General features: G+C 42.2%; 1 protein-coding gene across 2 annotated transcripts in view; it reads left to right on the top strand.

Moving 5' to 3' along the window:
• NUP160 (nucleoporin 160) overlaps positions 1-22,592 on the top strand; it is a 49,914-nt gene that overhangs the window by 10,104 nt on the left and 17,218 nt on the right. For both annotated transcript variants that reach the window (XR_013228205.1, XM_077320866.1), the window contains exons 8-25: positions 520-597; positions 1,072-1,169; positions 2,300-2,384; positions 3,665-3,733; positions 5,183-5,266; positions 6,227-6,397; positions 7,110-7,209; positions 9,126-9,291; positions 11,162-11,289; positions 11,402-11,562; positions 12,527-12,660; positions 13,767-13,837; positions 16,376-16,532; positions 17,604-17,673; positions 20,311-20,409; positions 21,994-22,113; positions 22,255-22,350; positions 22,475-22,569. Coding sequence is in view for 1 of the 2 variants with exons in the window: in XM_077320866.1 (XP_077176981.1) it covers positions 520-597; positions 1,072-1,169; positions 2,300-2,384; positions 3,665-3,733; positions 5,183-5,266; positions 6,227-6,397; positions 7,110-7,209; positions 9,126-9,291; positions 11,162-11,289; positions 11,402-11,562; positions 12,527-12,660; positions 13,767-13,837; positions 16,376-16,532; positions 17,604-17,673; positions 20,311-20,409; positions 21,994-22,113; positions 22,255-22,350; positions 22,475-22,569 (1,982 nt within the window). In the remaining variant the exon portion in view is untranslated. The remainder of the gene's footprint in view (positions 1-519; positions 598-1,071; positions 1,170-2,299; positions 2,385-3,664; positions 3,734-5,182; positions 5,267-6,226; positions 6,398-7,109; positions 7,210-9,125; positions 9,292-11,161; positions 11,290-11,401; positions 11,563-12,526; positions 12,661-13,766; positions 13,838-16,375; positions 16,533-17,603; positions 17,674-20,310; positions 20,410-21,993; positions 22,114-22,254; positions 22,351-22,474; positions 22,570-22,592) is intronic.

Genomic DNA, 22,592 nt, shown 5'->3' with positions numbered 1-22,592 from the left:
ATTATAAACTGGTGCTAGATAAACAGCTGAGAAATATTGCCAATTTCAAGTCTTTTTTGTTTGAAAAAACAGGGAAATGCAACTTACTGGTCCCTTAGACAGGGCAAAGCAAAGTTAGAAGGATTTACAACTTCATAGCTGATATTCTTACTTAGTTTGTTTTTATCATAGGGGAATTGGTGCAATTGTTAAATTTTAGAGAATCCTGTGGCAGGATGGGCAAAGATTTATATTTTCTGGTTACACCCCTCCAAAGATCTACCAATTGTTCTGGAACACCTTGTGAGAAAAGGCTCCATTCATAGTATGTTTGCTGCATCTCAGGCATCCATCAGGTAGACAGTTTGGGGGTTGGTAATTACTTGCTATCCTGTCTTGTTTAAGTGCTGCAACATCCTGAGGTTCTGTGCTATTACTATGTCTTGGATAATCATCATTAGAGGTTAGCATCTAAGTAAAATAATAGGATATAACTGTTTGATATTTATTTCCACTAATTGCAGTGTTGGTGTTTTACAGTTCTGTGTCTTCCAGTTGGTGAGCACAGAGAGTCATCGCTATAGTCTCGATCATATATCATCATTGTTCACCTCTCAGGTAAGAATCAGGTTTCCTTCTGGGGCCAGTGAAGCTGAAGGGATGCCAGCCATTGTTCACTTTTCAATAAAAAATGAGATAAATCTTCTGGGTGTGTAACTTGGATGGGGAGGGGACCTGAATAGGAATATATGAGACCCACACTTGCCCATCATTCCCACATGTTACTGAGCTACTTCAGCATGTCTTGAGATGGGGCAGAGTTAAAAAGAACAACAGCAATGTATTGAATCCTGTCAGGAATTTCTATGTATACATGCCATGTGAGAGGTCTAATCCTTAGCTCCCATGTTTGCTAACAGTAAACAGTTTTTAAAAGAAGTGTTTATAGATTTATCTGGATTTTCAGTTTTATCCTCAACACAATGCTGCTTCATGGTTCTGATTTATTAGATTAAGCTACATTAGGACTGACCTTTAAATACCTATTATGATGTATTTGTAAATGCTTATTATAATGTATTCTTTCCTTAGGAGACGCTTGTTGACTTTGCCTTAACTACAGCTGAGATCTGGGCACTGTGGCATGATGATGAAAATCAGACCACTGTAAAGTACATCAATTTTGAGCAGTAAGTTTTTTCCCTCTCCATCTCTTAAGAAAGCTTGTTACTGTAAGCTTATTATTATTATTATATCTATATCTATATCTATATTTCCTGCCTCTCCCTGTACGCTCGAGGCGGGTCACAATAGTCTCAATCCCATTAAAATACATTAAAAATACCAACATGATGGCAAAAAAGAAAAAATCCCATCCCTCTCCCTCCCCCACTATCAATACAAAGAAGATGGAGGGGAGCGATGTAACTTCCGACTCCCAGCTCCCGGGGGGGCGATGTCCCTGATGGCCTCATCCTCAACCATAGACCTGGTGGAAGACCTCTGTTTTACAGGCCCTGCGAAAAACTGTCAAATCTCGCGGAGCCCACAGCTCACCCGGAAGCTCATTCCACCAGGTAGGGGCCAGGACCGTAAAGGCCCTGGCCCTGGTCGAGGCCAACCGCGCTTCCTTGGGGCCGGGAACGACCAATAGATTCTCACCTGCAGAGCGTTAGGCCCTGCGGGGGGCATAGGGCAACAGGCGGTCCCTTAGGTATTCAATTTCTTATTGAAGATTCAGTTGAAAGGGTTTTAGATCAGATAGTTGAAACTGTTGAAAAATAGTGTCCCTTATAGATTCACGTGGATAGCGGCATTGGCTTGAATCAGAACAAAGTTTGGGTCCAGTGGCATCTTTAGAACAACAATGTTTTTATTATAGTTATAAGCTTTCATGTGCCCCCTGACTTCTTCAGATACACTGAAACAGAATTCACTAATCATCACATATAGGTAGAGGATGAAGAGATTGTTGCCCGGAGGGCCAATTAGAGTGAAGATGCATAAGTAACTGAGCAATAAATATAGCTAATTGGTAAGACCTGGGAACAGCATATACAGCATAATAAGAGAATTCACAGACATTTGAGAACTGGATGACATTAGCACGTCTTGTGAGATAAGAAACTGACATCTCAGTTAAGCCACTGGGGTGGGGGGTGGGAGGCATTGTCCTTAGTGTTATAATAACAGAATCACAAAGCTGTGAAACCTGTAGGAGAACATTTCAACCTTCCAGGACATTCAATGGGGAACCTTAAGGAGTTTCAGAAACAAACTGTGTCTGAGTCTTTGATACAAGTGTGCAATCCTCTTTCAGTAATGTCGCAGGTCAGTGGAATCAGGTGTCCGTGCAGCCCTTGCCACCTGAAGAAATAGGTATTAGAGACGACCAGGACCCAAGGGTGAGTACATATAAACTAATATAAATAACTCAATTTTTCTATTTTCTGCTGAGAGGTGTAGAGCTCATTTATGTTGAGCACTTTGTGTACTCATTCTTAAAAGTTGTGATGTTTGAAGCAGTTTATGGATTTGTAGCTTATAGATCTCTGCAAGCATAAAAATAATTCACATGTGGGATAAGTGCAGTGAATTGAAAGGGAAGCACACAAAGTCATAAGGCAGCCTTTGAAAGATAAGATTCTCTGCTGCTCCTAGATTAGGCATGAAACAAGTAAATTAGATGGAAATGCAAGGCTTCACCTTTGGCTAACTGGTATGTAAGCTATGCTTCTGGAAGAGTAATTTTTAGGCCTCCGTGATGCTGCTTTTGGCGCTCCCAGGGCCCTAAAGTGTTCAGATGGAAAGGTTCAGCAGCAGTATGTCAAAAAGAATAATCTGTATATTGATTGAGGGGTGTGTAGTTTTTCTATAAGTATATTCTTTCATATTTTTCCTCATAAGCCTGTCTTCAGGTCTTGGAATTCTAAAGTTGTTGTTTGGGCAATGCAGGAATATTTATAGTTCACGTTAGTTTGGTTTTCTCCCTATTGATACCATATTTTGTATCATAATTTATAAGCTTGGTATGCATGGGAGGTACTGTCAATTTGGAATTTAACTTTGGACATAGTTAGGACATAATGCTATGCCATAGTTGCCATTCAGCTGTATTGGAAGGTGCCTAAAATTATAATTGCAATCAGTTTTTTATAATGAATCCTGTAGTATAGCGAAGGACATGTGGTCCTTCGACTAATTGGAGGTGGGCCCCGAAGGACGCCTTCTCTCCCCCCCCCCCCGGCCCTTCACTTCATCCCCCCTGGCCCTTCACTTCATCCCCCCCGGCCCTTTACTTCATCCCCCCCGGGCCTTTACAACACACTTCGGATGTCATTGTTTCCCATCACTCCCAGATGGGACTATCTCGTTGCAGAGAAACAAGCTCAGGGTTCCCATTGATTTGTCATTGTCATGAGTTAAAATGTCCATGAAAATAAAATGTTCCTTATGTTCATTGTTGTGGCGTGTCTGTATCTTATTTTGAAGGGATGTGTAAACATTATCATAGCGATCAGAGAGCGTTAGGGCAGTGGTTGAGAGTAGAGGACTAAACTACCCCTCCCCCCCATCACCAGGCCTCAGTAAAAGGCGTTGAGTGGTCCCCGGTGATAAAAAGGTTGGGAACCACTGCTGTAGTAGACCTCTCAAATGTTATTTCCAATTGTGCTGTCTTTTACAGGAAACATATACAGAGGCTATCTTCATGCCTGGTCAGTTTGCAAATGCTGCTTTGCTTAAAGCATTACAGGTGAGCAAGACTTTCATGAACTATTTTCTTTACTTGTTCCATTGAAAAGCTTATGAAACTAATGGGAATTTGCATTAACAACCAACTTATGTGATGCAAAATGGCAAGATGGCCATTTTAAACCACAATCCTTATCTACCCTACCAGTTCAATTACAATAGCCTTCCACTAACAGTCACCTAAATACAGCATGCTCTTAGTTAGCTGTTGGGATGCAGTTTTAAACTATTGCACAACAGCATTCTATGAAGGTTCTGTAAAGATTTTGCGAAGGTTCAGCGGGGCGTCAGGTTACAGTGGATGAGCAATAGGGTTGTGAGTGTCCTGCATAGTGCAGGGAGGTTGAACTAGATGACCCAGGAAGTCACTTCCAATTCTATTATTCTATGATTCTATGAAAGTTGAATTAGTCACTTCTCTGAATTGTATGATTTAGATAATTGGTCAAGACAGCTCAGACATGGAGACTTGTAGTAGTCTTCTGTTAGGTATGTAAGGCTTTCTCTTAGTTACCTGCCTCTAGAATGGAATATTTTATCAGCTACTCTTTTACCTGCAGGAGTTCATTATACTTTTATGGCAGACAGCAAGTGGCCCTTCTAAGGCTTAGGGCCAGTACAAGAGATTGGGACAAATCCATAGTGTGGATCTGGCCCAACATGTGCAATGTTGGGTGCAACTACCTGGCCAGATCTGCGGCTTTGAGGGGCAGGGGTGTGCTGCTGAAACTGCAGGAGTGGATGGGAAGGAGTGGGGAGACGATACAGTTTAATCATATGTAACCAAGGCAGCTGCTAGGAAAAGACTCGTTGGCAGTCATGCTCAAAAGCAGAGGGAGGTGGAGCAGGAGATGAGGCTTGACAGATGCAGGAGAGGGCAGGGAGGCAGAACACACCAAGGCAATGATAGAGGGAGTGAGGGAATTGCCCTGGGAGAGAGAGGCTGGTGTGGTGTGGAACCCAAAGGTTGTTAATAAAAGGTTCTGGGTCAGTACTCTCTGCATCCCAACCCTCTCTGGGTTGATGGAATCTTAATCAGCCCCCACCTTCTCTGCTAGTGCTGTGGCCTAGCCCAGTGGCGATGGCTGAGGTCACAGCTATGATATAATGCACTACATAATACTGTTATAATGTACTACATAATACTGCTACATTTAAATGGAAAATCACTGTCAAGGGAAGAAATGTGGTGTAGCAGCCATAACTGAAAAGGAAATGCATACCAAACGTTTTAGATTTTGGGACAATATGTGCAAAGTACAGAATGAAAACTTGTTTGAGTCCAGTAGTGCTTTAGAGTCCAGCAAGATATAAGCATTTGAGAGTCAAGAGTTCCCTTCATCAAACACGAGGAATGGAGATAGTCTTCCCCTAGCCCGTGTATGAAATTGTGACCACTTGGCAGTGATCCTTCCTTTAGCAATGAAAAACTTTTTAATTTTTTTAAAAGATCTTTTCTCAAGGGGCTGAGAGACTATCAGACCTGTCCTGGGATGAGTTGAAAAGAGAAATTACTATAGCTGTGGAGAATGAGGTAAGATTACTTCTTGTTTCTATTCCATGTTACCTTAATTGTTCTTCAAACACTGTTCAATGGAATCTTTATTTTGATGATGTTTTCTTTCACAACAGTTTATCTGAATATAGTCCTGTAATCTGTTTAGGAAATTGCTAGGGTTCCACTGGAAGACCCAGGTTATAGTTCCTACTTGTTCATGCCCATGACACTTCCTTAGATGAGCTTACACCATTTAAGATACTTCAAAGAATTGTTGGTGAGGATATTGTCCTAGCAGCAATGTGTTCCTGTTGACTTGCTTTTACCAATATTGTTCTCTTTGTGTTTAGTGTAAATAATAGACTTTATGGTACGCTGTTGGTCAAATGTTTTTGCAGCTGGTGTCAGTAATTGTTGAACTAATTCAGCTCTATGGATTGTTTGCAAATGTACAGAAACTTAGTTTGTATTTTGTCTCCATGGTGTTTTGGTTGTACTTGTAGCAAAACACAAATAAAACCTTAGGTATTACAATAATATTTTTTTCTTTGTACATCTTGTCAAAATGTTGCTTTGGTTTCTCATAATAGATTATTTGAAGGATGATTATTTATATTATGGTTAGGCAATGGTATATTAAGGTAAAGGTAAAGGTATCCCCTGTGCAAGCACCGAGTCATGTCTGACCCTTGGGGTGACGCCCTCTAGCGTTTTCATGGCAGACTCAATACGGGGTGGTTTGCCAGTGCCTTCCCCAGTCATTACCGTTTACCCCCCAGCAGCAAGCTGGGTACTCATTTTACCGACCTCGGAAGGATGAAAGGCTGAGTCAACCTTGAGCCGGCTGCTGGTATTGAACTCCCAGCCTCATGGGCAAAGCTTTCAGACGGCTGCCTTACCACTCTGCACCACAAGAGGCTCTTAATGGTATATTATTGAGGTGTTAAAATGGCCATTGTCAGGTAAGGTAATCTTGAATCTTGGTCTCTCTTCCAGTTTCAGGGCAATATTACTGAATATGAATTCTCCCAGGAAGAGTTTAGACAGTTACAAATAGAGTTCTGGTCAAAATTCTATGCCTACTGCCTTCAGTACCAAGAAGAACTGTCACGTCCACTTGCCTTGCTCTTGAACCAATACACTAATATGGTGTGTCTACTGAAAAAGGTAAGGAACAGGCTAGTAGGAAACAAAATGTAAATGCTCATCTTTTAGAGAGCAAGGTGAATTTGTTGCTGATTAGAAGAACTTTTTTTGTACCTTGCTTTTCTCTACTCTAAGGAGTCTCAAAGCAGCTTACAATTGCCTACCCTTCCTTTCCCCACACCAGACACCTTGTGGGGTAAGTGAGGCTGAGAGAACTCTGAGAGAACTGTGACTGGCCCAGGGTCACCCAGCTGGCTTGCATGTGGAAGAGGAGTGGGAATCAAACCTGGTTCTCCAGATTAGAGGCTGCTGCTTTTAACCACCACACCAAACTGGTTCCCATACTGCAGTGTGGAGTTCATAACTTGCATAACATTTTTTATATGCATGGTAGGTGCCAAATTACAAATTGGACACAATGTGCTTCTTTTTACATTTTTCCACAAAGCAGGTTGTGGTCAGAACTTGAGTTTGCAGTCTGAAAATAGCTTTGAATATCAAGAAAACTGGCTTTTTACCCTTTTTTGTTCCATTATTAGTTGGAATTAAATTTTCAGCTGTGTGTCTATTGACAGCTTGCCCTGGTTAGGGAAATTTTCCTCACAAATTAATTTGATTTGCCATAGGCATGAATATATGCGAGGCAACTTCCATACAAACATTTCAAGCTGTGTTTTTATAATCCTGCTTTAATGCTTACAGACTAAATGATGTGTATGTTTTTCTTTCTCAGGGGTACCTGTCCTTTTTTGTGCCCTGCTCCCTAGTGGATCACCTGTATCTCTTGCCTGATGAGCCCCTGATGAATGAAGTCGAGAGCACTGGCCTAGATGGTAATGGAGGGATGGAGGAAACTGTCAAGGTTGGATGCTCTGCGCTGTCAGCAGAAGAGGCAGCACAAGTGGTTGGGCCACTTGCCCCTTTTTCACTGTAGCCTACCTGTGCTGCATGGCTTACTGTGTCAAACCCTGCCATTGTCTTTTGGTGCTCTTAGACTTGCTGTCTCTACTAGTACTTTCTGCTGGCAGTGCATAAGATTCAGTGCATTCTTTTAAAGTTGTGGCATTTGAAAAACCATCTGTATTGTCAAGGTAGGCAGGCACCTAATTCAAGATGCACTGTATGTTTTTCAAAACTGATTTATTTTTCTAGAAAATAGTCCGAATCCACATCGCTGTTTAGGCCCAAACAGGAAAAATGAGCTAATGAGTTGAATAGTTGACCTCTAGGTGCATCTTGTGGCGCAGGGTGGTAAGGCAGCAGAAATGCTGTCTGAAGCTGTCTGCCCATGAGGCTGGGAGTTCAATCCCAGCAGCCGGCTCTAGGTTGACTCAACCTTCCATCCTTCCGAGGTCGGTAAAATGAGTACCCAGCTTGCTGGGGGGGTAAACGGTAATGACTGGGGAAGGCACTGGCAAACCACCCCATATTGAGTCTGCCATGAAAACGCTAGAGGGCGTCACCCTAAGGGTCAGGCATGACCCGGTGCTTGCACAGGGGATACCTTTACCTTTAGGCCATAATCACAAACTGCTTTAGAAATTCCCTTCAGTTTTAAAAGCTGCTTGCCATGTAGAACTTCCTTTCACAACAAACAAGCATAAAGCCCTTTTGGACTCACAGGTTTAGCTTTTTAATTCTTCAAATCATGGTTGAGACATGGTTTAACTCATGTCTGTAAAATCTCCAGTCATCCATGCTTTGTTTTGCAAAGCTGAAATAGGACCTAAGCTTGGCATATCTGGAGGAGAAGGGGACAAAATCCTTCAGTCACCCTGTTTCTCTCCCAAATAACATTTTATGATTTACCAAAGGAGAACGTTCTTCAAATTCATTCATTTACATAAAAGAGTTTTTATTCCCGTTTCTCTTGTCCACTTTAGTTTTCTCTTTCTCGGTAGGAAAGAGGAAAGTGAAATGGACAGGAAGGAGGTAAGCAGGACTAAGCTTCTCCTATATAAGAGGATTTGGAGGGGAGAGAAGGGACCAGGTAGCCTCCTCCTTGAAAAATCATGCATGTATCCATAAAATTCATTCATGAGTATCCACACTCTTCCCCCAGCATTCTTCTAAGTTGCCAAGCGGGAGAGACACTGTTCCTCTAATGCTTGTCTTCCAGTTCCATGGAGAGAGAAAAAAAATAGATTTAAGGAAGTGTATTTCAGTGTTATGCTTCCTGATTTGTCAGTATGTTACACTAACTATATGAGTGGGGAGTGTACACCAGAAAAATAGTGCTCCTAAGCTGGTGCAAAAAGGAAACGGAGATGGCAGCAGCCGCTGGCTCATTACCAAAAAATTATATATATATCTGATGAACTTGAGATCATTGTGTGGGGTCTGCCATCAGCCCTTCAGCATTCCACCAAGATCTGCTGCTAGAATAGTTCTTTTTTCCCCATGCTAGTCCAGCTAACCAGTAAATACATAGGCATGGATATAACTTTGCTGCCAGATCTTACTGGCTAACTCTAGTCCTTTCTGTGGCCCTTCTTCCTCAAGAGTTGATTATATTAGCTGAGCACTTGCATGACAATAGCAACTGTGTGTCAAGGTTACCCACTGCTGTTTCTTAGGCTACCTGCTGGCTGTAGTAGATACCAGTCAAAGAACTTTCCGTATGTTTTTGAGGGCAAGATGGGGTGAAAGCCCGGTCTATTTTTGCTGTAGCTTTTTCTTACCACCAGTGGCTGTTGTACTGTTGTTAATGTCATTGTTTTGAAATACTTGCTGTGCCTTTTTGTCACAGAGTCTGAGTTTTCGCATGATCTTGTAAGTCTCATTCAGTGCCTGCGGTTAATTGGCGAGTCAGTTTCTGTGGAGATGGCACTCACAATGGAAATGGATTGCTGCCGCCTCCAGCCTCCAGAGAGAGCAGCAGAACAGATCCTGAGGGACTTGATTGCTAGTGACACGTAAGCATTGGAGTAAGCCTTTATAAAGACCAAGAAAGGGGTCTTGGGGTGGCAAGCCTGGGTGAAAGGTATTAAACTGAGGCAGCAGCTTGATGAAAATGTTAACCCAGTTTGCGGCTGCTGTGAAAAAGGTAAATCCCGTGCTGGCCATAATTAGAACAGGAATGGATATAAAACTGATGCCATATACTGCCCTTATATGAATCTATTGTGAGACCACACCTGAAATATTGTGTACTGCTCTGGTCACCGCATCTGAAAAGGAATACTGTAGAGCTTGGAAACAGCAACCAAAATGAACCGGGGGCTAGAGCCAGCTGCCTTATGGGGATCAGTTAAAATGCTTAGTGCTATTCAATTGGGGGGGGGGGAGGCAAAATGGCAAGTAAGGGGAGACATGTTAGAAGTCTGAATATTTGGCATTGTGTGGAGAGAGTGAACATAATAACAGAACCTGCAGTTATCCACTGAAGCTGAAGGGCAGGAGATTCAGAAGAGACAAACAGAAGTACTTCACACAGGGCATCGATAAATTGTGGAACTTGCTGCTGCAGGCTGTGGTGGTGGCTGCTAACTTGAAAGGCAGAAGGGGAGTGGACAAGTTAATGGGAGACAGGGCTATCAGTGGCTACCAGTCAAGATGGATAAGTGCTCCACCCAGCGTCAGAGGCATCAGTTTACATCAGTCTCTTTACATCAGTTAATGGGGGAGCATAGACCAGGAGGCTGATGTTGCAGTCATCCTGCTTGTGAGCTTCCTAGAGGTAGCTGGTGAACAGAGTGCTGGATCTGATAGGCATTTGGCCTGATCTCCCTGGCTGTTCTTACGTTCTTATGAACTGCTAATTTCTTCTACACCAGGGGTCCTCAACCCCCGGTCCACGGCCCAGTACCGGGCCGCAAAGGCCATGGTACCGGGCTGCTAGCAGCCGCGCCTGCCTCCCCCCCCCCTGCAGCGAGAGGGGGGGAAGAGGCTGGCACGGCCGCTGGCACGCCAGCGACACAAACACGCACGCATGGAGCTGCCGCGCACGCGTGTTTGCGCCCCCTGCTGGCGAAAACGCGCATGTGCGGCAGCTCCGCGCATGCGCGCTAGCGCCGCCTAGTGGCGAAAACGCGCATGCACAGCAACTGCGCGTGCGCGTTTACATGCAGCTGCGCTGGCCGGGCCGCCAGTTCTCTCCCACCCTTGGAAGCAGTCCCTGACTACAAGAAGGTTGGGGACCGCTGTTCTACAGAATTCACTGGTTTGATAAGCATGCTTCAAGAGATGGCTGCTTCCCCTCAGAAGAAAGGTCTGCAAAGTTTATAAAGTTTATAACCCCTCTCTGTTCATAAAAAGTCTTTTCCGTTTTTCTGAAACTCACTATTCCCTCATGTAGCTGAAGACTACCAAGCCTGAGTCGCTTTGGGCTTAGTCTGAATTACAGACCAAAGGATTCCTATGGATAAAAAATTGGAACACCAAGTAATAATTGTACAATCTCTTTGATATAAAATAAGTTATCCCCTTTTATGTTTTGCAAGTCCATTTTTCTCTCTGTGGAAGAGGATAGCTTCCTACATGTTCTACAACATAAGGAAATGCAATATAAGCATTTCTCCCTTTCAGTGGAAGGAGTCCGCCTGTCCTCCCCAGTCATCTGTGGTTTACTAGCTTTGGAGGGGCCTTTACTACAGTTTCATAACTTTCATCTAGGCATGGTAGTTTATGAGGATCTGTGTGAAAAAACTGGTGAGAGGCCATAGGATGCCTTACCTCATGATAGGCTTGGTGAGGGTAATCTTCCTTATTAATCAAATCTAATTTCAGAAGTTCTCAATATTTCATGCAGCCTAATGCATGTTCCTTGTCTTTTTTCCTTCTCAGAGAGAATCTGATGGAAGATATTCACAGCAAGTTACAAGAGATTAGAAACCCAATCAGTGCCATTGGAGTGCTTATCCGGGAAATGGATTATGAGACAGACATGGAAATGGAGAGAAGATTCAATATTGGTGAGAAGATAACAGCTCTACTCCCTATTCTCCCCCAACCCCGGCTGATTAAACTAAAATTGTTTAGGAAGTCTGTAGATAACACATTTCCCCCCCCTGCCCTTTTTAACAGCTCAATCCCTGAATGTGCGCATGCACCTTTCACAGCTCTATGGTAGCAGCACGGCAGTAAATGTGATATGCCATGGTGTGTACAAAGTCTCCATGACCCGCTTTTTGATTTGTCGGGACCTGCTGATTTTACAGCAGCTCTTGTTGCGACTTGGCGATGCTGTAAGTATACTCATTTATTTGTTTAGAAAATGTATATGCTCCCTCTCAGTTTGAGGGCCCACAACTAAAACAATAGATTAAACAAGCCATTAAAAACAGCCTTATAGTAAACTCTGAACATAAAATGATATTCATAACATACACCTGTGGCTAAAAAGCTAATCATAAATCAACTTTAAAAAGATCAAACGTCTCAGTTAAAAGCCTGAGTAAAACTAAATATTTTCGTCTGGCACCTAAAGGAAAATAGATACCAGGTGAACTTCAATGAGGAGGGTTTTGCATAGGAGGGTTTTGCACCACCTCCTTCAATGAGGAGGGTTTTGCACCACCACTGGAAAAAAAAGCCCTCCATTTCATCTCAGTTGACTATCTGATTGTGTAACCTCAAATAGGAACCTGTGTAGAAATCCTAATGCATGGTTTGTGCATGATTAAGAAAGACTTTGTACATTTTTTTGACAAACAGGTAGAACAATAATGGAAAAGTTAGAGCTGATAACGAATGATGCCTATTAAATAATTAATAAATAAATAAATAAACAAACAAACAAATAAATAAACAAATAAATAAATAAATAGTGGCCTCTAGTGCTGTTGGCCTCAACTTTATGGCATAGTGAAATAACCTTGGGGTCCGAAATGTTCCTAATGTTGTTCCATGCTTTGCTAACTTTTATGATGTCATATAGCAGGCCACATACTTATGAGTCCTCCGGGTTTCTGCAAGACCTCTTGGTGGTTGAAAGCCAGAGCTTCCTTACTGTTTGAGCTACTTGGAGTCACATTTCTATCTTTCATTGTCATGAGTCAGATTTCATTTTTAGCTTGTATTTATGGATAGTAATTAAAGGATTATTTTATGGCAAGTAAAGAAGGAAAGGATGGATCCCCTAATGATTTGTAATGATGTAGTTTGATCATCACTTTGAAGTTTAATGGCTGCAAATATGATTTTTTAAAGGCAAATTTAGGAGGAGGCCAAGTATTCCACACTCAGCAGAACTTACTACATCGTACTTCTGTTCTGATACTATCTTACTACCTGATCAGGTGGGCAAGTCAGCGTTTGGCATCAGATGTTCCAGTTGATGAATTGTAAGTTATGCCCTATATCAAGTTAATATGAATGATAAATTAGTCATGATCACCTGTTTTTCACTTAGTGAAAGAGTTAACATGTTACAATATTAAGAAACTTATCTGGACAAGCTCTCTAGCTCTGGTCAGGGTTATTTCAGCGGTCTTCCTAATACAAATGCTGTTCCTCACTAGAAGAAACTTCCTAAATTCAAGACTGATTCAGGTGGGTATTCTGAAGCAAGAGAACAAAGTTTGAGTCCAATAGCACCTTTAAGACAACGAAGTTTAATTCTGGATATAAGCTTCCATGTGCTTTGTATCTGAAAAAGTGTGCATGCACCCCAAAATTTATATCCAGAATTAAACTTTGTTTGTCTTAAAAGTGCTGCTGGACTGGAATTTTAAGTTCATAGAATATAGAATCATAAAATCATAGAGTTGAAAGGGTCATCTAGTCCAACCCCCTGCACAAATGCAGCACTGTTCAAGACTGTGTGTGCTTTGGCACATAGCTTGAGAAACTTTAATATCATGAACTGAGGATATAGGACTGTAAAGCTTCATTTAGCTGTATTGTGCCATTTTGACATGGTGTAAGATCTTTAATTGAAAATAGTGCGGGGAGGGGGGGCTAAATGTTTCATATCTGTGAAATTCATTGAAAGCTCTTTAAGAAGCAAGTACTTTGGTGCTGCTTGGAATACACATCTCACTACTACCCAAAATAGAAATATTAGCAGGTCACTTGAACATGAGAATTTCCAAATTGCCTCATTCTTGCTTTAGATTGGAAAATGGTATGTTTGTCTTCCACACAACCTTCAGAAGCTCTTATCAGTCAGGTTTTATTCCACCTTTCTCCCAGAGTGTTCAGAGTGGTGCATATGGTTCTTTTCTTCCTTTATCCTTCTGGCAACCCTGTGAGATAAGTGTGACTGGGTCAAAGTATCTCATGAACTGCATGGCTAAGTGGAGTCTTGCTAGTCCTAGTCAAACACTCTAATATACTACACTGACCCTCCAGATTTTCTTTTTTTTTTTAAAGGGAGAATTGTTAATGTTTGTGTCATGTTAGTCTCTAAAGGATACGTTTCTTAATATGATAGACTGTTTTTATTTAGGGAATCCAACCTTCAGCATCTTTCTGTACTAAAGCTGACAGATTCCACAGCTCTAACACCACTCAAACTAGGTAAGAGGTTGTTGAAATTTTTATCCACAAATATTAATGTACAGTGTTTAAGACTTTACCAGTTGGCTGGAACTGTTTCATAGACCTCAGATTTCCAAAGCTCTATATACAATGCTTTAAAGCAGGGATGGCCAGACTGCGTCTCTCCAGATGTCCATGGACTACAATGTGCTGTCAGGGACTTATGGGAATTGTAGTCTATGGACATCTGGAAAGCCACAGTCTGCTTTAAAGCAAGATTGTCCAATATTATAAAACTAAGAATAACATCAGCCAAGTAAAAAAAAACCTTAGGGACATTTTATTCTAGCTGCATAGTAACTGCTATTCCCTGAATGGCTCTTTTAATTTCCTCAATTGCATGAGTCTCCTACCTGCCTCCTCTTTTCCTAGGGTGCCAATTCCACATGTGAGATTCTTGTAAATCTCCTATAATTGGTGCCTTAAACTCCCAACTACATGGGAGCTGTGCTTAGGAAAGAAACTAAGGAAACACTAAAGGAGCTTATGATTTAATGTACATTTCCCCCTTAATACTGTATCTTAATACTGTATCTACTCTACCTATAAATGGAGACGATTTCAACCTGATTCAGATTTTAATATGTGTAGATGGAACTCATTGATTAAATGGGTTTGGGGTTTCCCCCTATTACCTTGGTTTCTGAACCCTTAGTTCCTTTATCAGTAAAGGAAGTAATTAAATTATGTATGTGCCACCTTGGGCTGTGGACTTACTTTTAGTCAGTGGAGGAGGGAAATCCATTATTAATTCTTAGGATAATTAGGAGTTGTACAGAAAGCAGGGTGCCTTGCAGAGTGCTTCATCACCCCCTCTGCAAGGGGCTTCCAGGTAGAGCCATGGGCTGTGAGCCTCCTAACACAGACAAAAGAGAGTGAGAGCACAGCACAGTTTGGCACTAATGCCTGCTTACAGTACAGCATGAAATGCCTACAGGCATAGCACAGGCCTGGGCTCCATAGGCTAAGAGGGATGAATAAATGGGAAGCTGTACCTCCAAAGGAAATGGATCAGATGATGATAGAACAAATGTCTGTTAGTGTGTGCCCCCCTCCCCCTCATTTCAGGATTCACTAGAGGAATTTATGAATAACCAGATAGTGGGGGCGGGGGGGGGAATGCAGGACAAAGCCCAAAAGAAAAGCATGATGAGCAAGTTCCATCAAAGTGGCACATTACCCCGTAGGGCAGGAATCTGACCCCAAGAATACCTCAAGAAAAGCCCATTCCTGCCCCACTGAGGCAACAGCTCTAAGCCCACTCAAACTAGGCAAGAGGTTGCTTTGTACTTTGTACATCATCAACAGGCTAGAGCTCAGGGCCACATATCTACCCAAGTCATATGTGGTCTAAGTGGAGCCACCCCTTGAAGACTGTCTGGAATCTGTTGTTGGTATTGAATGCTGCAGCCAGAGTGTTGACTAGAACACCTTGAAGACAGCACACCTTGAAGACATTCCATCTCACCTATGGACTTGCCCATCCACTCCAGTCATATTCTGAGGCCTTGCTTCAGGCATCCTTGCTATTTGAGGTTATGTGGAGCTTTCTCAGGTGTGATGCCAGAACGTTGGTACTTGCTTCCCAGGGAGATTCATCTTGCTCCCTCTATGGTTGTCTATTAGGGGAAGTCTTTCATGTGAGACTCAGCTTGGTGTAGCAGTTTGGGGTGCTGACTTCTAGCCTGGTGAGCCGGGTTTAACTCCCTGCTCCTCCTTCATATGCAGCCAGCTGGGTAGCCTTGGGCTTACCACAGCACTGATAAAGCTGTTGTGACCGAGCAGTGATATCAGGGCTCTCATATGTTTGACATATTCCCCAATAACTTAGTAGCCTTCCTTCTTGGTTGTCATGTATGTTTATGTATTTAGTTTTTGAAGTATTATATATTAACTTTATTTTAAATGCTGTTTAAATGTCTTAAATGTTTTAATGTTTGCTGCCTTAGGGAAGCCTTTTTGGCTGGAAAGATGGTATTGAAATGTTAAATAAATATATTGGAGGCTAATTTCTGTTGCAGAAGGACAACATGGTCGTGAAATCTTATATGACATTAAAATTTTCCCCTGTTTACTCCAATATGATTTCCCCCCAAAACAGTCTGTTCTATCACAGCTGCTGCACTACATCCCATAGCAAGGATGTCCCTCCTGTTATCAACAGGAATACAAGAAGAAACTTCCACATTAAGGACCAGTGTTCTCATTTGAAATGACATGATTTTGCAGACGTGGAATAGTCTCAATGTTCTTTTTTTCAGAAAGTCATCACATAACCAAATGAAAATATAGTCTTTAGCTGCCAGCATTTATTATGTGTAAATTCTGTGTCCAGGAATCCTAAAGCGATAGATAGATTTATGAGAACTAAGACTGGAAAAACCATTCAGATAGATCAGTTGAGCTTATAATGTATTCACTGTGGCATTAGTATCTTATTTGTCTGATGAGCATATCCTAAAAACTTTAAGCAGTTGTTTTATGTAATAATGATTATTTTGTTTTAATTGATTCTAGTGACCAGCCCTCAAACTATTGTGGAGCTGTTCTTTCAGGAGATAGCTCGGAAACACACAATATCTCAGCTGTTCCCACCTACTGCAGTCTGGGATGAAACAGGATGGAGTTGGACTCAGATGTTTTCTGAAATTTCCAGTTGTCTCTTGCAGTTATTGTATCCTTCAGATTTACAGCATCTACCCAAACCAGGGGAAAGAAGCTATGTTTTTTTCAGACTTTTTCTATAACAGCATGAATTTTCCAGTTCAAGTTGCAGAGACTAGGAATGTGTGCATAGCAAGTAAAAAAAACCCAGTATTTTTCAGATTAGGATTTTGAGAGTGGCCTAGATATTAATATTTGGGTCCCTATATACTATTTTGGAATTCAGGATTGTTTTTTTCTCAGGATTTTGGAACTACTTGAGGTCCATTATTCTATGTAGGAGACCTTTTTCATGGGGCTGGAATGTTTTTATAACCAAATGAAACCAAAATTGCAGAGGTGCAAGTACTGCCTGTTTACTGAAGGCCCCCAAGTTTCAAGAAAACTGGAATAAGGGATCCGATTCTCTGGGTCCTTGAACAAGTGCTCCCAGCAGTGGAAGGGGAAGAAAGGCCCACCACAAAGGAGGGAGGGATGGAGGGAGAAAGAGCCAACCAGACTTGCAACACAGCCAGGCCATGCCAGACTCTTGCCAGCTGCAAGCTGCCCTCCCCAAGTCAGACAATGCTCTTGCTGGCTGTGAGCCACATTCCAAATACTGTTCCTGATACCAAAGTATACTCTTGGGGAAACTATTTGAGTAAAAATCAAAAGTACCTGAAAATACCAATAAGGTACTTTTGGGGTATATATTCCAAATGAATATATCTGAACACACATCCTAGTAGAAGAAGATTTGTTTTTTATAGCTTTTCTCTACCAGGAGGAGTCACTTTCCCTTCTCCCCACAGCAGGCACCCTGTGAGAAAGGTGGGGCTGGGAGAGCCCTGATGTTACTGCTTTGTGAGAGCAAAACTGTCAGGACTGTGATGAGCCCAAAGTCACCCAGCTGGTGGCATGCAGGGGGGGCGGGATATCAAACCAGCTTGCCAGAAGCCGCTGTTCTTAACCGCTATACCTTCTAAGAGACCTTTCTAAACACATTTTGAGAGAAGTGGAAGCAGTCCCCCAGTTTTCTTTGTATTAAAATGGAATCTGTTATCTAAAACTTGAAAACCTAAATTCCTTATACAGAACTCAGGTGGCCGAGTAATCCTGGTTTTCTCTTTCCTGAATGTCTTATGGGGGCTTGTCAATATACTCAGCTGCAGGTGAGCTGCAAGTGGAAAATCCTCTAAATAATTACTTGTATAGGTGTAGAAGTAGTAACCCTTAACATCTTCATCATCATCATTCCATATATATATATATAAATGCAAGCCACGGTGGTGACAATTCACTTCTTAAAGACGGAGGCATTTGGCCTTGAGTGGGGGATATTCCTTGCTCAGGGCCAGATTCTGTGCCCTTCCTTTCAGGCTTGCTGTGAATATGCTATTGTGGGGCTGGGGTGGTCCTTAGCCACAAGCACAGGAAGCTGCAGGCCATTCTCAGCCATCCCAGTAAGGCCAGGGCAAGAGCGAGAGCAATGGAAGAGGGTAGAGGTTGAGCTGATCAAATATGGGCAGGCAGCGGTGGAATTACTGGTCCTCCCCCCCATTATTCTAAAACATAACTTGGTGATTGTTGCTGTGCTTTTGTAATCTAATGAAACAAAATTGGAAGGAGTTCATTCAAGGAAGTGATTTATCCTCTACTCCAGTGGTCCCCAACCTTTTTATCACCAGGGACCAGTCAATGTCTGACAATTTTACTGAGGCCTGGGGGGGGGGGTAGTCTTTTGCTGAGGGACGTCACTGCTGCCGCCTGAGCCCCTGCTCCACTTGCTTTCGGCGCCCCTGACTTCCCACCTCCCACTGGGGGGCGCTGCCAGCAGCAGCTGCACAGTGCCATGCTGAGGGGGAGCCCCAGCCATAGCAGCCGCTGGAGAGCACCAAAGCTGAGCCAGCAGCAGAGTGGCAGGGCAGCTCCCGAGGCAGCAGCTGGGGAGGAGTGTGAGGAGGAGTTGCGGCCCGGTACCAACTGATCCACGGACCGGTACTGGTCCCCGGACCGGGGGTTGGGGACCACTGCTCTACCCCACCAAACCCTGATTGTCAGGATCAGCTGCTTGGTAGGTTCTTTCTCCCCTACCCCAGACCCTTCTGAGGCTTCAAAGAGAGGGCTCACTCTCCCAGTTTCAGTGGTTCCGTGAAAGCTCCCCACCACCACCTTCAGTACAGCCTGCCACTCCTGGTCCCCCCTCCCTTTTCTAGAAGAAGAAGAAGAAGAAGAAGAAGAGTTGGTTCTTATATGCCGCTTTTCCTTACCCGAAGGAGGCTTACAGTCGCCTTCTCTTTCCTCTCCCCACAACAGACACCCTGTGGGATAGGTGAGGCTGAGAGAGCACTGATATCACTGCCCGGTCAGAACAGTTTTATCAGTGCCGTGGCGAGCCCAAGGTCACCCAGCTGGTTGCATGTGGGGGAACACAGAATCAAACCTGGCATGCCAGATTACAAGTCCGCACTCCTAACCACTACACCAAACTGGCTCTAGAACCCGTTGTTTTTTCTCCCACAATGGGTTTTATTCCCAGTATTTTAAGTAAATGTTGGATCTCATGTAGAAACTAACCTTAAGTAAAAATATATATTTTGTTTTATTAAAAATATCTGCTGTCCTCAGTCACGGGTTTCTATGGTATACCAAAAAGGCATTTTTAAAATGTCAGCCATAATGCTATAGTTAGTTTGCATATTTATACAGGCAACTATTACTAATTATTATTCTTTGAGGATTCTGGATATGCTTTTCTCAAAACTAATAATATTACCATTACAGATGTAATGTTGAGTTTTCCATTAACCATGGCTAAAGAATACATAATTCCTTGTCGGAGCAAACGCGTACCCTTTTTCTTTACTTTACTTTCTTTACTTTAAGCAGTAAATTGGCACCAGTATTAACCGCAGCTGAAGTTAACTAGCATTCTCCTTATTCTAGGATCTGAAACCACACTTCAGTTCAGTTCCAATGTAACAGACAAACCAGAGTTTTTATGACTGATACAAACCTGGCTCATTTGTTTCCTCCCTCTTGTGCAGCACACTGAACTGGAAATATTTAGTTAACTCCAATGAATTGTGATACTGAAACATTTAAATTTAAGTTTTGAGGCATTGGGCATCTTTGGAATTCTGACACAGATCGGTAGGTCCAACCACAAATTAGCTGCTTGCCGGAGGTGAAGCCAACCAAAGAATGGCTGCTATAAGGTGGCACAAAAAAATTATCAGGGAGTGAGTCATGCAGAAAAGTTTAGCAGTGAAGATCCTTGTGTTGTAGTGGCAATTGCCACTTAAACAACATTTTAAGAATCTGCACAGCCAATCAGAAGCCCTGCTGGCCAAAAGCTGCATCTGACCTTTTTCTAAAAATACTTGGGAACCACATTGGGGACCCCCATTATATCCATAGTACTAAATCCCTAAGGGGGCAGTTGCAGTAACAGGGTAAACTTTACTAATGCGCTAAGTTGCACATGTATTTCTTCAGTTTTTAAACACTCTCAGTAGTTATTTGGATTGGTGCTGTGCCTAGCTGGGATCATCTGTTTAATTCAGTGCCAGTCAGTCTGGCAACTTACAAAATTTAAGACTTTAGCAGTTGTGAAGTCCCTGTGTACTGAATCACTATTGTGGCTCAGTAGTCTACATAGGCACCAATCTTGATCAGACTTAACCATGTGTACATTCTGCCTGAATTACATTGAGGAAAGTGGGGACTGTTACTTAACATCACTGGGAAGGAAGAAAGCTTTTAGGTAAGAACCTTGCTCTTACTAGTGAGTGCTGTGTTTATTTTAGGAATATATTCGTTTACTTGAACCTTGGTGTCATGTGAATGTGGGATCCTGCTGCTTTATGATGGGACGGTGCTACCTTGTCATGGGAGAAGGACACAAGGTAATCTTTTCTTTCCAAGCATAAAAAGGCTGTTTGATTGAGGACTGATTTAGGCAATGGCTGTTAAAGTGTAATATACAATGATCTTGATATGCTTTGAGATTCCTCTTGATTTCATTCTTAATTTCAAAAGATACTGGAAATATTGGACTGAACACAAAAGAGTGAAAAAGGATGGAGGACACTGAAAATGGGGAGAGAACTTTTCTAGAGAATAATTTCAGGACACTTTTGTTGCATTCAGCAGCACATCTTCCTGAGCGCTTGCATAGAAGAAAATTTCCCCCACAATTTAATTCGGAGTTAGGCTATTTTATGTGCCAGACTGTCTGCTGTGTAAATCTCTTACTTAATATGGTGCTTTACAGTATATGCAAGTTACATGTAGTACAGTGTAGTAAGTTTTTATTTTCCCAGCACCCACATTCTTTGGCTGTGTCAATGCACTGGGGGTTTAGAGTGGAGCAGCAAAAGCAGAGAGTGGTGGCCTCTGGAAGTACCTATTTTAGAGGGTGGGCTCATAATCAGATACCTTTACTTTAGAAAGACTAGTTAGAGCAGAACCTAACAGATTTTTCTTTGCCACCCAGCAAGCCTTTTGATGTTGATTTTATACATGAGTGTATTCCTCACAAAAATTTGACCCCTGAGGAAGACCCCTCAGGGTCAAAATGTGTTTGGTCCATTCTATGGTAGTCTATTCCATGTGCGGTTAGAAATGTGATGTTTTTAAATTATGATGACTGTTGTTAATATGTTGAACTAGTGCACTTTATGTAATATTTGAAATTTTTAAACATTTTTGCTGTTTAAAGTTGCTAGCCATCTTGATGGCCCTTGTGAGAACAGAAAGGCAGGATATAAATGTTGTGAATAAAATAATAAATGACTAACTAAGCCTAAGTGACTTGCCACTACTTATGCTAGCACCATGATGTTAGGCCCCACTTGAATTAAGCTTTTAGTGAAAGAATGAAACTGGGAGAAGTAATCTTACATGGCTTTGCTATGCTACATGCTAGGAAGTTGACAATGGCTTGAATCCCATGATGCATAGGGATTCTGGCCTCACAGGACTTGTCTGTCCCCCTTGCACCATACTGAGTGTCCTTCTGGTAGGCTCACCAACATTTGGCATGGCTGAGCAGGAGAGAGTTGTAGTAACAAAGAAGAAATGAAAAGCCCTTTTGTATACGCAACTTTTGGATCTCAGCCGATAACGTTTTTATTTGTAGATTCAAATGGGTAGCCGTATTGGTCTGAAGTAGCACAATAAAAACAAAGTCCAGTAGCACCTTTAAGACCAACAAAGATTTATTCAGGGCGCGAGCTTTTGAGTTCTTGTCAGATAAAGAGTGCTTGCAGTCGAAAGCTCATACCCTGAATAAATCTTTGTTGGTCTTAAAGGTGCTACTGGACTCTGTTTTTATTTGTGTAAGGGATATTTTATTATACTGGGTAACACTCTTCTGATATGAACACAGCAGTAGCAGAGTAGTCTGAACTAGTCTGGTTTATTCTGTTCCCAAGACTTGACTTGTGTTGTACGGGACACGTTAGCTTGATTTCTGCTTTGCTTTACAGGCTCTGGATTGTTTCTGTGAAGCTGCTTCAGAAGTTGAAAAAGAAGAATTTTTAGACAGGCTGATTAGATCAGAAGATGTAGAAATGGTGTCAACTCCACGGCTACAGTACTATGACAAGGTACTATGTTAACACGCATACCAAATATTGCTTCCCATGGTGTGTATGAGCTTCCTGTTCATTGGAGGTAGTGCAATATGTTATTAGCGTAAGTCACCATAATAGTTCAGATATCATTTTAATGGCTGAATCTTTCTTTAGGTTCTACGTTTGTTAGACACGATGGGTCTACCTGAGTTGATCATTCAACTGGCAACGTTAGCCATTACAGAAGCAGCTGATGATTGGAGAAGCCAGGTAAGGGGTTAATTCTCTGAGGCTGAGAATTAGCCCTTCCTTCTGATACCATATTTTCCCCCTCCATCAAATAGCTTTTCCTGCAGATTATAGTTTGGTTGAAACTAAAGTACTTGTGTTGTAGGCTACCTTGAGGACGTGCATTTTCAAACACCACTTGGATTTAGGACATAACAGTCAAGCGTATGAGGCCTTGACCCATAATCCAGACTCTAGCAGGTAGTATTGCCTATTTTCTAGCT

Source organism: Paroedura picta, chromosome 2 (genome assembly GCF_049243985.1).
Source record: "Paroedura picta isolate Pp20150507F chromosome 2, Ppicta_v3.0, whole genome shotgun sequence".
Taxonomy (NCBI): Eukaryota; Metazoa; Chordata; class Lepidosauria; order Squamata; family Gekkonidae; genus Paroedura; species Paroedura picta.
The sequence above is the reverse complement of the archived record's forward strand: the minus strand, read 5'-3'. Positions and strand labels throughout refer to the sequence as shown.